We start from the raw sequence: 16,031 nt of genomic DNA on the forward strand, positions 1-16,031 counted from the left end.
TAAAAACTGATAAATTCAGCCAGTGAATCCCCTTCATTATCTTCAAAATTGTTAAATTTTAAATTTGAAAATACACCTGAAAATTAAAATGAAAAATAAATTATTAAAAAATCTTAATTTTGATAATAATAATATTAGAAATATCATTTCATAGAAAATTTTTTATTGAAACTCTGAAATAAACTACAACGTAAACGCAAGAATAATACTCATAGTTTAAATAATAAAATCTAACAAAACAATCAGTTATGCCCATCTATCTCAACTAAGATCTCGAGATTCACTTATTTTCCTTATTTTCTTTATCAAATACTTTAAAATTTGAGCAATTGTAAAAATTGAGATTGATATTTGGATGGGAACGTAGAAGTTGATTCAACTGTAGATTTGGAGCAGGATCTGGTGAGACATCATGAAGTGGAATTGGTGAGATGTCGTTGATCACAAGTTGGGGAATACGATTACAGAGAGATGATGGTGATTTGTTGGCTTCTCTTGGAGTTGTTGTTCCCCGGCTGTGGCGGGGAAATTTAAATGCATTTGATTTTTTTTTTCTTTTGCAATTTGCTTTTTCTTCAGTGGGGGGGGCTCCGCACCTTCGGCGGCCTCGTCTCCGACTCACGTGCCTCGTGCGCCTGTACTCCACCAGCGTTGAATTCAGCACTTCTCCGCCTTAGCACGTAATATACTATCTTTCTAATTTTTTTTTCTCCTAGCGTTCAAGAATTCCTTTTCTGTTTTGCGCATTTTCATTCAGTACCGCTTTTTTTAATCGTTTGAAAGTATTCTGTACATTCGAGAGATGATGTTTCACCACCGACTCAATGCAGCGGTTTATTGATGGTTTCAGAATTTGTGTGTCCACGCAATAAATGTCTCTGTAAATATTTCAAACATAAAAACTTCAAAGAACAGTTTGTTACATTGTAATGGGAAATATGTCTTTGAAGTTTATTCCACCCTTTGCAACGTTTTCCACGTGTTATCAACCGAATACATCGACATCCCATTTATGAAGGGAGTTACTGGAGAAGAATAGTGAGATATATGTGTAGAAAAATTTCCAGAAACTTCTTCCGAGAGGAATAATTCTTTTCCAGTCCGGCGGTTAACGAATAAGTCAGAATTATTGAGCGAATGAATATGCGAACAACGAAGCATTTGTGAGAAAGTGCTCCATCTCAAAACTCATTTTTAGTTTCAATTTTGCATTTTTTTCGTACAGATTCAAAGGAAATTTCATGACATTGTACATTCTTTTCCCGCAAAATTGGACGATGCTCAAATTCAACAATCACAAAGCATCCAGTCAGAAGGAAAACAGGTGGCAAATATCATTATAATAGCTAAATCGTGAAATTTCTATCATATTGTTAGAAAAAAATTGAAATTTCAAATCACAAAGTCTAAATAATAAAAATATCAAATGAAAGCTCTAAATGATAAAAATATCAAATAAAACATCAAATCAAAGCTCTGATGTTCAACAAAAGAAGTAGAAAAGCATTTCACTGAAGAAAAAATAGCCAATTAAACAATCAACAACTAAACAGGATACCCTTAAGGGAGAAAACATCATGACATTTCAAATTTTACTGACAATTCAATGAAATTTTAAATTTTTGAACAGCATTGAAATGAGAACTCCTTAATTTATTTGAGTACCGGAAATTTCAGCCGAAAATTTTTCAATTGTCCATTTTTTGTTGATCTGTCAATATTAATCACGATCAATCTTTATTAATGATGGGGAGGTCGAGAAAAAGTCAAGAAATTGATGATCTTCTAAATACATTCTTTGATTTTCTCAAAACTCCTATGCAAAGTCTCAGATAGCCTAGGAGAATGGGTGAAACACAGGAATTTTCCTAAAAAAATGCATTTTAACACGGGTTCTTATGGGAATTCGGAAAAAAAAATTTAAAAAGAAAAAAAAGTCGCCATTTTCATGAAATTTTGCACTTGGGTAGACCTTCCATGGAGAAACGTAAAAAAAAATCCAAGTGGCCTAGGAGAATTGTTTAGAAGGGATAATTAAAAAACTCATGAAAAATAGAAATTCTGCGTGCGCAACTTCAATAGCGACAACTTCGAGGTTAGGAATCGTGGAGGGGTAAGCGCGGCAAATACGAATGGAGTTGTGATGATACATTTCGCTATGGGAAGGAACATAACAGCTGAGTGAATCAGTGCTGCCAACTTGTACCTCGAACGGCACGACATTGTCACTTTTTCTATCCATTTGAATTATTTTCCAGTTGTCCAAGAGACAAGCTAGAAAAATAAAAGAAGGCTTGAAATATGTGGGAAAAAATAGAAAAATTATTTAAAAAATATTTCGAATATAAAAATGGTCGAAATAGATTGAAAATTTGTAATTGAAGCCGACCCCGCCGAAATACCTTAAGGGGTAACAGAAGGTCATCTTTTCCTCCAAATTTTCAAACAAATTTCCTGCCCAAATTTATTAATATTTTTTGAACCCAAAGCGCATTGATCTTAATCATCGCCTCCTAGAGATTAATGGGCTTTGATTTGTCAAAATATCGATAACTTTCAATAGGAAATTTCTTCAAAAATTTGGAAAATTAGCGGCATTCTGTTACCCCTTAAAGAACAAGAAACTAATCCTTCCAAAAAAGAAAGCATCAGAAAACGAACTTCTCAGTCCTCTCCCTGGCCTTTTCCATTTTTATATCCAACATCAGCGTTAATTCCTCCTGATAGTACTCCACGTAGACTCAGGAAGTGACGATCACTGTGTACATGCGAAAACGACAATGAGAATGAACCAAGTTTTCCGAGTTAATCGCATTAACCTGAATGACGTTCAAACTCCTCGAAATGAGAGATGGAAAAAAAGAGCGTAGAGAGGGAAAAAAATCCATAAAATTGAGGATTCAACTGCGGGAAAGTAAACTAGGGTACTCAGGTTTTCACGTCTTTTCATCGTGATAAAAGAGGAAGAAAAAAAGCGGGTGGTACTTTGCCAGAGGGCCTGCTGGCTACTGCTCATTCAGAGTTACGTATCCGCGATCGTTTACTTTTGATTTCACCTCGTGAAGGTGATTTTTACTAATTAGTTCCGCCTCTCAGCACTGAGACGACAGAGTAATTTACCTTTAATTTAGATGCTAATGAAGAAATAAATTGATTGAAAAGCCATCGATCTTCCAGAGTGAAACCCAATTCGTTCATTTCATTTGATGTACATGCCAATAAAGGCCGCTATTTCCGTTGAAATATTAATTTATCCGTCTGAGCGGACGAATGATCCGGCAATTATACGCAATATTTGCAGAGTGTTTCAATCACAACCGCCTAAATCGTTGAGTGGAAAAACTCGATAAAATAATCATTGAATTAACGGGTGGAATTGGATGCGTGATTAAAGTGCACATCATGCAAAACTTCATGACACGTAAAATTCAATGAACTTGTGATTAAACAAAGCGTTTGCCGAGCTCTCAATCAAATGTTCAAATGTACAGGAGGAACAATAAATAAAGTGGATAACTGGAAGCCAAAATGATTGGCGGTTTATTCAGCGAGTTGTAATGTGGGGAAATGTTAAAGTACAAATAGATTTTCCGTAATTCGTCAGGATTGGATCCAGAGAAATGACAACTGCGAATGAAATGGAACTCTATTTTTAATTTTTCTATCCGTTTTGATGAGTTTTATTCGATTATATCAATTGAATAGTTCACTCGTTACAAGTGAAGAACTATTACTTAATAATAAATTTAATCTTTTCATTTTTTAAACAATCTAAGTACCTTTTACAGTTTTACATTTTTGCAGACCGCACTGTAGATTCAGCCATGTTCAATCATCAAATTTGTTAATTAAATTGCATGAGAAAAAATAGAAAAAAATCTGGAATATTCGGTGCCATTTAAATTAGATTTTGCACAGAACAGTTATGTTTTTAAACATTCATTTTTTATTTAAAAAAATTAGGGGGCTAGACTTTCTGCTCGCTCTGCTCGCCAACCTGTATATGATCCCCATATAGCCCCATGACCTTTATTTGGGTCCATATTTTGAAGCTTGCGACCCTTGATCTGACCCTTGCGACCCTTATTTTGACACGTGTGACCCTTCATTTCAACCCTTAATTCTGAAAGTCTTAATTTCGAGGACCAAATTTTCATCACCAAAAATCGATTTGGATTTTTATAATATAGAAAGATAATTCAAATTTTTGAAACTTCCGGAAACCTTATTTTTTGCTTCCTAATGGAAGCTTTGTAATCGTTAGTTTTGACGATCTAATTTTGCCCGGAAATGACGTAGAATATCATAAAACGTGAAGATATGATGTTTTTATAAAATGTGTGTATGCATGTCCGGATGTGTGTGCGAATTTTTCGGAAAATTTTCATAAATCTTCACAGAAAAAGGACTGAAGTTGAAGCTAAAAATCTGAAATTTCGTCCCAATATTGGTATTACTTTGGAGCACTCCTGGGCGCAATTTCAGCTCAATCGGTCAAGTAGTTTCCGAGATACAGCAATTTCTCAAAAATCTTTTTTCCTCAGTATCTCGAAAATTACGTGACTGAATTAAATTTTCTTAACGTCACAATATTCCTTGTAATAATATCTATCAAATCCAATCAAAATATTGCTATGTAATTATGGACAGTTTGATAATAATCAACATTCTTCGTTTTTATGAGAAAATCGTTCTGTGCACGATAACTCCCGAAAAAATTTAGATAGGGTATTGAAATTTGGTGAGATTGTAGCTCTTATGATAGTACAGGATGGAATTGTGGGTAGGCGAAATCGGACATGTGGTTTAGAAGATATTCAGTTTTTTGTGAAAAACTGTTTTGTTCAATATCTCCCAAACCGTTGGTCTGATTAATTCTATTTTTTTTTTAAATACTCGTCTTGCCGCCCTCATCAAGATCAATCAAAATAGGAAGACCCGTTCATACAAAATTTTCGAATTATTCGCGTTTCTCTAATGTTTTCAATTGAGAGTTGATGTGACGTTCCATAATACGCGTAAAACTTGGAATAAACATCTGAGACTCTGGCTACTAATTAGTATTATTGAGTCACACTTGTGTATAAAATTTTGTGTCGATCGATTCAATACATCCTGGTATAGCTCGATTCATCCAAAAATCTTTTTTTCTAAAAAGTCACACATCGTTATTTTCTCGATTATTTTCGCTCCTGAGCGCTTATTCTCGACTTGTCTGAAGACGGATTTGGATGTGGACTAGGCTTCCTTTTACGGGTTGTATATGGTAATACTACAACCTACAATACTACAATACTACAAACGAGAATAAGCCCCCAGAATGACTTAAAAAGTCATACAACAAAAATTTACGTTCTTTTCCATTTTAAATTATATAATACAGGATCTATGCGCGCGTTCTCGCGCGCTCATCTATTCGTTTGTTGAAATGAAGAAATGGAATTTATTGAATTTCATTTTCTCAGGAATACCTTATAAATATTGATAATGAATCAAAGAGAATTCGACTAATGATTGAAGTGAATAGCGAAGTAGAGTAAAAGAAGCTATAAGGAATTTTTCATTTTCAATTAATTATCTTCAATTTTTTAAAATAATTGGTCTCCATAAAAGAACAGAATTTATTAATTTCACCGATGATATGTATACATGTGAAATATATATATTATATATATATATGACGTGAAAAAAAATTCACCACTGAAGAATATGAAATTATGTCACTGAAGAATTTGAAAATGCCGCGTGTTTTTCTTTGTGAATAATTTCGTGTCACATATTGACCAATCAGAATTAAGGATTAGCGGTCAGGCAGTTTCGAGATATTTCGATATAAAACAACTTCACGTTTCTTTAATCTTTAGTAAAATAGGATTTAATGAAATAACAATGAAAACGGGAATCGGAGTGAAAAAGAAAAAAATGGGAATCATTTTTCCGAGGAACAATTTTCCAAGAACGATTTTCAGAGGAGCATTTATCCTAAAACTATTCCTACAGATCCATTCAGCAGCTTATTCTCAATGGAATTGGTAGAGAGAGAGAGAAAGAAAAAGGACTAATGACGCGTAAAGTAACGGTCACATTGCTGCTTGTTTGTTTACACTATTTGCCAGCAGAGATGCAAAAATCAATCAATTCAACAATTCCAGTCGTTCTAATTTTAGTTTCATCGCATGCAAGCACATGCCCCCTAGTTTCAATCGATCCGTTGCTTTCAATTTCACATCTCCACATGTGAACCGACCAAAGTATCGCAGCCAATCAATTTTCACCTAAAAAAATGAAGAGCGAAAGAAAACAAAATGAATTGAAGTATCTCGAAACAGCACGACGACATGATCTCAATAGGCGTAATTGAAGTGCACATCATCGCAGAACACGTGACACGTGAAATCCAATAACCCCGAGTAAGCAAACCGTATTCAGCAATTGCTCAATCGAACATCCAAACACGAACGGGAAATACAAGATGAAAAAGAGTAGGATATTCAATGCGGCCGGCTAATGGCACCGGATTAATGCATTAGAATTATGCATTAGAATTTGATCGGAGATTGCAGGCATTAGTTGGGCTCGATATACATACGCCCAACTGACCCCCGATTATTGGCCATTGATGATGCCCCTCGAGTACAATTAATTGCCACTTTAACGGAACGTTTTAATCGTATTCCTCCCCTGGCGTCAACTATTACCATTAGCGTAATTATTCAGCCAAGTGTATGAGATTAACATCGACAAATCATTTAAAGTAATTGAAAGATTTGCCGGGGAATTAATTATCTGCAGGAACACGTGTTCATGCGTTAATCATGGTGATTTGGGGTGGGTTTAGGGGGCTCCAGAGGGAATTTCGGATGAACCCAACTGAATATTTTTGCTCATTTACGGAATTTTTTCGCATGGATATGAAGGCAAGTGGGAAATTCCTCTTGTATTGCATATAGTATAGTTATTTTTGGTAATAAATGTGCAATATTCTTCCGAATGGTTATTTTGCACATCATTCACCTATGAAAAAATCCTATAGGATTTTCTATAACATATCGTATAGGATTTCCTATAGGATTAGATATGAGATTTTCAACAGGAATTCCTATAAAATTACGCGCGATAAAATTTAATAGAAAAACCTATCGAATTCGTTTGAAAATTCTATTGAATTTCTATTAAACTCTCTATTAGTTTTTGGCTGACTCTATTGACATGTTCAATAGAAAACATTCAATAGAAAAAGTCAACAGAATTCGATTTTTCTATATAACTTATTCTTTCCATATATTTTCTGTGGAATTTGCTCGACTCGAATTTTCTAAGTTTTTTTCACTCTATTTTTCTTTTCTTCTCATCAAGAAAATCAAATGAAAAAACTTAGAAAATTTGAGCCGAGGAAATTCCATAGAAAATATCTCAATGGAATAAGTTATATATAAAAATTGAATTCTATTGACTTTTTCTACTGAATATTTTCTATTGAACATTTCAATAGAATCGGCCAAAAACTCATAGAACAGTTCAATCGAAATTCAAAGAATTTTCTGATGAATTCGATAGGTTTTTCTATTAAATTTTTTCGTCCGTGATTTAGGGGCATAAAGGTCACAATGAGGGTCAAAAGCGTCATATGGGGGTCAATATGGGTCGTAAAGGGTCATATTAGAGTTATTGAAGGGTAATATGCGGATCATATGGGAATCATATCAGAGTTATATGGGAATCATTTGAAGGTAATTTCATCCTCATGAGCCTCCTATGACCTTTGTATGACCCTGGTATGTCCCTATGTAACCCTCATGTGATTTTTATATAACCCACATATGGCTCTTTTGACCCTCATTTTGATCCTTATGACCCTAAATTTCATAGGAAATCCGATTGAAAATCTTATAGAATATCCTATGAGAAATCTATAGGAAATCCTGTCTGAAAAATCCTACAGAAAATGTTCGAATTCTCCATAGGATTTCCTATAGGAAATTATCTGCAGTGAACTTCCTATAGGAAATCCTATAGAATATCCTATGGAACATCCTAGCGGATTTTTTCATACGTGAATTGCCTTGCATTATGTATAATTCACTGGTTATTTCATTTTATTACATTGACATTACATTTTATTACATTTCATTTTATCACATTTTGAAATTAGAGAATGCGAAAATTTGACGATTACAATGCTTCCATTTGGAAGCAAAAGTAATGATGTCGCCAATGTGGACATAGCGGAGAGCTATTCAGGTGGGATTTGAACTCGCAAAATTCAGATTACCAAGCACTGCTCAAACCATTTCAGCTATAGAGAGTTTCCGCATTTACCATTGATTTTATCATCTTCTTGCATTCTTCAGTGCCCTCCTACTGTCCCTTTACGTGACTCACCAACCCTTTTTGAATATCTGTTCATTCAAAAAAGTAAATTCAACCTTACGAATCTGTCAGACTCTTCCATCTGTCATTTCATGTGACAGAAGATTTGTTTCAATAATAAAAGCAAATGACATCGAAATAATGTGTACATTCATTCAAAGTCCTTTAAAGAAGAACTACCAGCGAAAAAATCTCAATTTGTGCGACTCGGACACCAACTTCTCCAATAAAAGAAGACCCTTAACTCTCTCCAACTAATAATACTCCCATCCATCTCAGTCCAGGTGGGCATCTTTATTTAATTCACCGAAGAAAACGTTGCAAAGGAAGAAAAAGTGCCTCCTAAACAAAGGATTGTCCCTTCTTTCATCAATTTCTCATTAAAATGAATCATGAAAGAAGTTTTTTAATTTAGCGAGCTTTATTGTCACACCCGTCTGCAATTTAAGGGCGCCAATCGTGTTTGATAAAAAAAATATAAAAAGAAATTTTTTTTGCCGTCACTAGTGGCGAAAATTGTATTAATTCATCCATGTTTAATCCATGTACTCATCCATCATAAGTTAATCTGACCAGTAGTTTGGGAGATATTGAGCAAAATAGTTTTTTACAAAAAGTTGAATATCTTCAAATCACTTGTCCAATTTCGCCCACCCAAAATCCCATCCTATAATATAAAAGCTGCACACGTATGCAAAAAATCATAGAAATTTTCTATGTGGATTGCGTATAGAAACTCTATAGGATTTCCGTATATGATATTCGAATATGTCTATACGAATATTTATTCGTAATTTCTGTACGAATTATTTCTATGCATAAATTTTTACATAAATTTTTGTTTTCATACGAAAGATGTCTAAACGCTCCATACGAAATGTTTCTATACGAACATCCTATAGAAATTCTATACGCAATCCGTATAAAAAATTGCTATACAATTTTTTCATACGTGCAGTCTCACCAAATTTCAACATCCTATCTAAATTTTTCGGGTGTTATCGTACACAGACCGATCTTCTCATAAAGACGAAAAATGCCGATTATTACCAAACTGTCCATAGTTACATAGCAATATTGTGATTTGATTTGATAGATATTATCACAAGGAATACTTTGACATAAAAAAAAAATTAATTCAGTCACGTAGTTTTCGAGATATTGAGGAAAAAAGATTTTTGAGAAATTGCTGTATCTCGGAAACTACACTGACAAAATAGTACATTAGAGTACAAGGGCACAAATTTCGTTTTCAACGAATGTGTAGTTTACAGGCCGAGCCGAAGGCGAGGTCTGTACACACATTCGTTGAAAACGACATTTATTACCGAGTGCTCTATAATATTTTATGTCAAGTCGTGCAGAAGTCGAGTTTTGAGCAGGCTGCGCGAAGCGCAGCGTGCGGTAAACTCGACTTATTGCACGGCGCGACATAATAGTATATTGTGTCATTAGGACCGTAGACGGAGGTTTGCGATGAGTGCTGCTAACTCACACGAATCGCAAACCGACGTCACGGTCCGTATGACACATACTATTTTTTGTCATGAAGGCCCGTTGAAGGTGAGGGGGAGGAGAAGGGGAGGGGGCGCAGAAGCGGGGTCCAGGGGCCGCAGGCCCCGGTGGGGGGGGTTGGGGGGGGGGAAGCCCCCAAATATGCACTGTCATTTCGTTTTCCCACTGTAGGAAAACGAAATGACAAGTGAAGAGAAAATATTGAAGAAAAAGAGATGCAAAATCCTAAATTGAGATTCGAAAGAACGAATGCAAAAGTTGTAATTCACGGAGTCTGTCAAAAACATTCAAAAAACATCTAGATGAGAATGGAAATCTTCCTCCTCCTGAAATGGAAATTGCAACAAATTGAAAGAATAAAAAGAAGGATTAATCATTTTTCTAAATTTATTCTCATGAGAAAATCAACGTGTGAACATCTACAGTTTACAACTTTTCTTTTTCATCGTTCCTCTTCTTCTCACAACATACTCAAATTTTTCATCACATTTTAATAGAAATATATATATAATCTATTCAAAATAGATATATAACGAGAAAGTGAATATAATCTCTTTATTAAACTAATATTTTGACAATATAACCCTCAAGTTACGACTGACTCCCTAGCAACGGAATAACAACTCCTGATGTCATCGGCAATGACGGTGGCGCATCGTATTAGTGGTGAACGATCCGCCGAGTTTTCAAGCAAGTGACAGCGATAACCGCACACTTCATGTTGTATTCCTACGAAGGTTTTGTGGGTTGCCCATCTAGAAACTGTATGTTTTTATTGTCCTAGGGCTGCTAACTCGAGTTAACCATACCTGTGCTTCGTTTAACAGACCTGGTCTGTTAAACGCCATTTAGCTTCCCTCAAGACAGCTATAGTAGGCGCTACCTAACGGGCCTGAATGACGATAAACTTATTTTATCATGAGCATTTTATTTGAAACAACTATCATTTGGTTGTTAATTTTCAAATAAATATTATTTCATATTGAGTACCAATTATCTCTTCTTGAGATACATTTGATGGGGAGAAATCGAACTTCTCTAGAATTGAAGTTCCTTTTATTTGTCGCAATAATGAGAGTATTTGATTCCTTTCTAGCCAAAAGTTTGCTAACTCCAGAAATTCGTTGGTTTACTCCAAAATCAAAATTATTCTCACGACTAAATATGTTGTTATCTCAATTAACACGATCATACGTTGTTCCAGGTAAATTATAACTGAAGTGAGCATTTCGTATGTCGAATCAGGATGAATATTGTTACGTGGAAAAAGCATTGAGATTGCAGTAAGATATCGTTGAGTTGAAAGTAGTTTATATTTCTTGACTGAAAAAATCTCGTTAGTTTACAATAACAGAATCACAGATTACGGCGATTCAACACAAACTTGGATATCACAAATTTCGTTCAATGTGATGTACGGAAAGCTCAATTTAAACATCGGCTTCATTCGAGAAACCAACATTCAATTCATTCCCCAATGCAATCATCTCCTAGCTACGAATTTTTGATCAATTCATGAAAGTAGAAAATTTCTGGACTGGACATTATATTAGGTTCAAAAAAATAAAACTTCTCTATTTTTGTGGTGAATACATGTGACTTGACGCCAAGGCTTGTTGTATTTGATTCAAATAAATGTATCTCATGACGAAATAATTGATATTCACCATACGATCTTATTTATTTGAAATTAGTTGAAGTATATAATACTTATTCTAAGAAAGAAACATCTCAATAAAAATAGTGTTTTCCATCAGTGTACTTGACCAATTGAACTGAAATTGCGTTCAGAATTGCTCCCAAGTAATACCAATTATGTGACGAAATTTCAGATTTTTAGCTTCAACTTTAGTTCTTTATCTGCGAAGATTTATAAACATTTTCCAAAATATTGCACACACATTCGGACATCCGTGCTCACATTCTATTCTAAAAAGAACATACACTTAAAGTCGATAACGATCGATATCTCGCAAGTCTGTCACGCTTATTCCTCAATGGTTCCAGTTGTCGGAGGCGGTAAATTTAATTCATGATTAATTTAATTTTGAGATTTTCAATTATGGTTGTTACAATTACAGCGCATTGTAGCGCGCGTTCGGTCTCGTTTTCTAAAAACATCATGTTTTCACGTTTTACGACATTTTACGTCATTTCCAAACAAAAGAAAAAGATCGTCAAAATCAACGATTACAAAACGTCCATTCAAAAGCAAAAAGTTCCTTTTTTTTCTCATATTCCACTCAACCTTTTAAAAAACTGCTCTATTCATACCGCTGCGTTCCCCTCTCCCTCCCAAATTCACGGAATGATATTCATCATCAAAGAGGGCTCGTTTGGCGTAACAAGTGTTACCCTTGCAAAAACATGTCACATGAAATTCAAATGTCCACGTTTGCCTGTCGACCAGTGGTTACACTCTTCTCCCCCATTCCCCCTGCATTTTTTATTCAACCGAGAACGTGAGCAGGGCTCCGTTTACATTATACACAAATCTATCCCACCTCCCCTCCTCCCCAGTTCTCAAACCCCCACGGGCTATTCCGCTTGACGATCATTTGCACTGCGACCGTACCAACGGTCTGTGTACAATTATCACGGGAATAATCAAAACCGTCAATCATCGTTAATTAATGTGAACGTTTAATTTGCAAGCTTTGCTACAATGTCCGTTATATTTTTAGCCGCCGGTGGAGTTAAAATTTTAACGTAAATTGTAGTTGTGAATTCGCTTCGTGATTTTTGCCACCAAGAGAGACACATGATTCATCTTTTTAATTAGTGAATTTTTTATTCGTAGCTCGTATTTTTGGTATTCACTCATTAATTAATACTTTCGGGGTTTTTCATGCAAATGGGGACATTGTATGCGGTCCAATTATTAACTTGAAAATAATTTCCGTCATAGAGGGACCAAGTTTGCAGTTTCCAGGAAAAAAAACGCGTGAAAAAAAATTCTATTACATTTTTATTTAAATTTCTGTTGTTTTTTCCCGATTCTGTTGAGACATTCCGCAGCTTATTTGCGAGTTTTTTCTCAATAGAAGTTTTCAGTGGGAAGTATTTGACAAATTAAATATTTAATAGAATTTGATTTTTCGGGACAACTTATTCTACTGAAATATTTTGTATAGAAATTCCGCGGCTCAAAGCTCCTTTGTTTATTCCATTGCTTGGATGAAGCTAATAAAAATTGAGTGATAAAAACTTTGAAAGGAATAATATTCCGTAATCCGGGATACTTTATCCTCAATTCCGGAATAATATTCGAGAATCAGAAATATTTAATTGTGGAAAAATACAACGATTGCAGCCTGTAAAGAACAGCGATTTTAAATTTGTGTTCAAATAATAACACGCACACGCATAAATATGCAACGTACCACCCTCAAATCGCATTCAGAATGTGCAGCTCAGTCCTTTACAATAAACTTTCCAAAAATTAATGGAATTGTTAATGAAAAGTTCAACAGAAATCCAATTGAATTTTCTCGTGTATGAATGTCTGAATTTCGCAATATTTACAGTTTTCCTTTAAATGAATACATACGTTTATTAATTTTCCCCAAAAACATTGTTGAAACGCGAATAAAAAAAAACGCGAATATAAAATTTTTTTCTCAGTGTACACTGAGAGAAAAAGTATGCCATGAAGCAGTTACCACCTGCTTTTAGTTGCCACAAAATTTTTTTCATACAAAATCGGTTCCCCTCGTGTACTGAATTTTATCTGAGGATTTTTGTTACTATTACCAAATGCGATTGTTGTTTAACCTTTTCGTTTAGTTATTAAACATGACTAAGGTGAATGTCCCAGTATCTGACTTTGGCCGAGTAGTTGATCGTTTTTGAATATGTAACATACTTCCTCAGTCTTATAATTTCTTCATATGTGACGAAGTTATATATCCAATTTATATCGAGCAACCCGCGCGGTCAGTGTAATGGTTACACGGGGATGATTGTTATTTTACCAAAATTCACTTTAATCCATAAAATTACTATGGACTGTTGTTATGGTCACATTCACGGAGAGAATGATTCAATAAAAATTACGTATCTTTTCCGTAATTCTGGAGCGAAATGTGGTTATAGGAAATTTTACGAAACTGTCACGCAATTTATCCGGAGCGGTCCGTAATTTTTATCTGAATCTCCTGTAAGAAATTACGATACCATCACTTAAATTTCCTAAGTCGATTCCGTAATCGGTGAGTGAATTGTGAGTTCCGTAATTTTTACTGAACATTTCTGTCCGTGTTGTGAGTTAAGTCACTTCTCAAAATATATGTTAGAATATATCTTTTGCTGCGATAACAATAAGTATTCAGTACGTTTCGATCTTGAGAATCCCACTTCTCAAATTTGTAGAAGAAAATTGTAAACGCTACAAATGAATTTGTGCACAGTACAGGAGACCTTCACACTTTTAAAATAGTTATCAATACCACGGGAATTTCTGTCAGTGTATAATGAATACCTCCAAAAATATGAAAAACCACTACATCTTCACATTTCAGATGAACACATCGAAAGTACTCACGTGGGAGACCAACGTGGGAGTTGCTGATTTAATGGCTGAAAAATCCCGGCCGCTCGTAAAGAGATTCACAGTGCCAGTGGGTGGTGGTTTTGAGGCGCAAGTGAGATTGTTAATACCACCAGGCGCCGACTTGACCGGTACCACCAAGTATCCAATGCTAGTTTACGTGTAAGTATTCCCACACCAGTGATAAATCACCCGGAATGTTCACCATGGGCCTGCCCACCAATTTTTCGTGATGCATTCGATTTTCCCCGCTCTTCTTATTTCATTTTCACACACTTTTTCCCCCGAGTTCTTGGCTCTTTTTTTTGCAACCCTCGTGCCAACTTATTCACGCGGAAATGTCGCAGTGGAGTAGAGAAAAAATGGGAGTGAATGTTTTCAGTTAGAAATTAGAATGAAAATTAGAAAATGGCATTATTGGCTTCCGGATGGATGCCGCGTTTGGTTTCAGCATTGCGCCGACGTCAATAATCATGACCGTGAAAGCCTTAAAACTAAGAAAATTAGAAAACTTTCTTTTTATATTCATTTTAATAATTTTTGTTTCTTTTTTTACACTGAGAAAATGGAAGTGAAAATAAATTCGAGAAGCCCAAAAAAAATCATTCGCCATTTATAATTTTTCTCGTGAATTTTATTATGCAAATATTTGATAACAACAACTAATTTCAACAGAAATTTTCAATTTCCTCCAGTGGAAACATCGTTAAAAAAATCCAAATCATTTTCTACCGAATTGTTAAAATATTTCGTCTCCAGAATTTAGGATTTTTCAAATTTTCAGTTGGTCTATAATTAAATGAAGTGCGAAACATGTGTTCGTTATACATTTCCACATCCATTGCGACCTTTTCGATAGTATAAAAATATCTTCATCAGTTATTATTGGCTATTGTATCAGCCTCCGCGTTTATGGGTAATTCCGCTCAGAGTTTGTGGGTAATGCCGCTCAGGATTTCTATAGGGCTGCTAGACTCTGCAGCTAGAGGGCGGTCAAGTGACAGCTCGATTGTTTGGGGTAGCCGGTGGCCACTGGAACATCAGATCCGATGAATTAGCCCCTCATGTAGAGATATTCCAAATTTTTATTTTTTTCCTCATTGAAGTAGTTTTGAAGAAAATTGCGAGCTAATAAAAAACATTTGCTAGTTAGTACTTTTTTTAAAATAAATTTTTGAAAAATCACCCCTGAAAAAAAAGGCGTTATCCCCCCTACTTCATTATTTCCAAAAAATTTTATCACCAATCGGTAGCAAATTGTTTGAAGATTTTTGCGAGTTAAGAAAAAATCGTATGCATTCCTATTATTTTGTGTAAATTAACAATTCCAATTTCAAATGAAAACCAGAGTTGATGACCAGAGTTTGTAGCAGAGATGTCAGACAAGATATGAATGTTTTTTTTTGCTCAAATGAAGGAGCGGGTCGAGAAATGGCGTGCAGAAGTCTTCAAAGATGACAAATCTCTCTAAAGATGATGTATGTTTTCAATTGAAAAGCGCAATTGTGACAACATTGTCCAGTGGGGTCTAGGAGTCACCCCTGGTTCAAAACCATCTTTAAAGGCTCTAGCACGCCATTTCTCGACCCGCTCTTTC

General features: G+C 35.0%; 1 protein-coding gene across 3 annotated transcripts in view; it reads left to right on the top strand.

Annotated features, from left to right (window-relative positions):
• The window catches only part of LOC107038124 (venom dipeptidyl peptidase 4), a 567,343-nt gene that overhangs the window by 487,473 nt on the left and 63,839 nt on the right, over window positions 1-16,031 (top strand). For all 3 annotated transcript variants that reach the window (XM_029126098.1, XM_015257032.2, XM_015257031.2), the window contains one exon: window positions 14,406-14,596. In XM_029126098.1, coding sequence (XP_028981931.1) covers window positions 14,406-14,596 — 191 coding nt within the window. The remainder of the gene's footprint in view (window positions 1-14,405; window positions 14,597-16,031) is intronic.

This window comes from Diachasma alloeum, unplaced genomic scaffold, assembly GCF_001412515.2.
Source record: "Diachasma alloeum isolate Michigan unplaced genomic scaffold, Dall2.0 Dall_scaffold_00277, whole genome shotgun sequence".
In the NCBI taxonomy this organism is placed as follows: Eukaryota; Metazoa; Arthropoda; class Insecta; order Hymenoptera; family Braconidae; genus Diachasma; species Diachasma alloeum.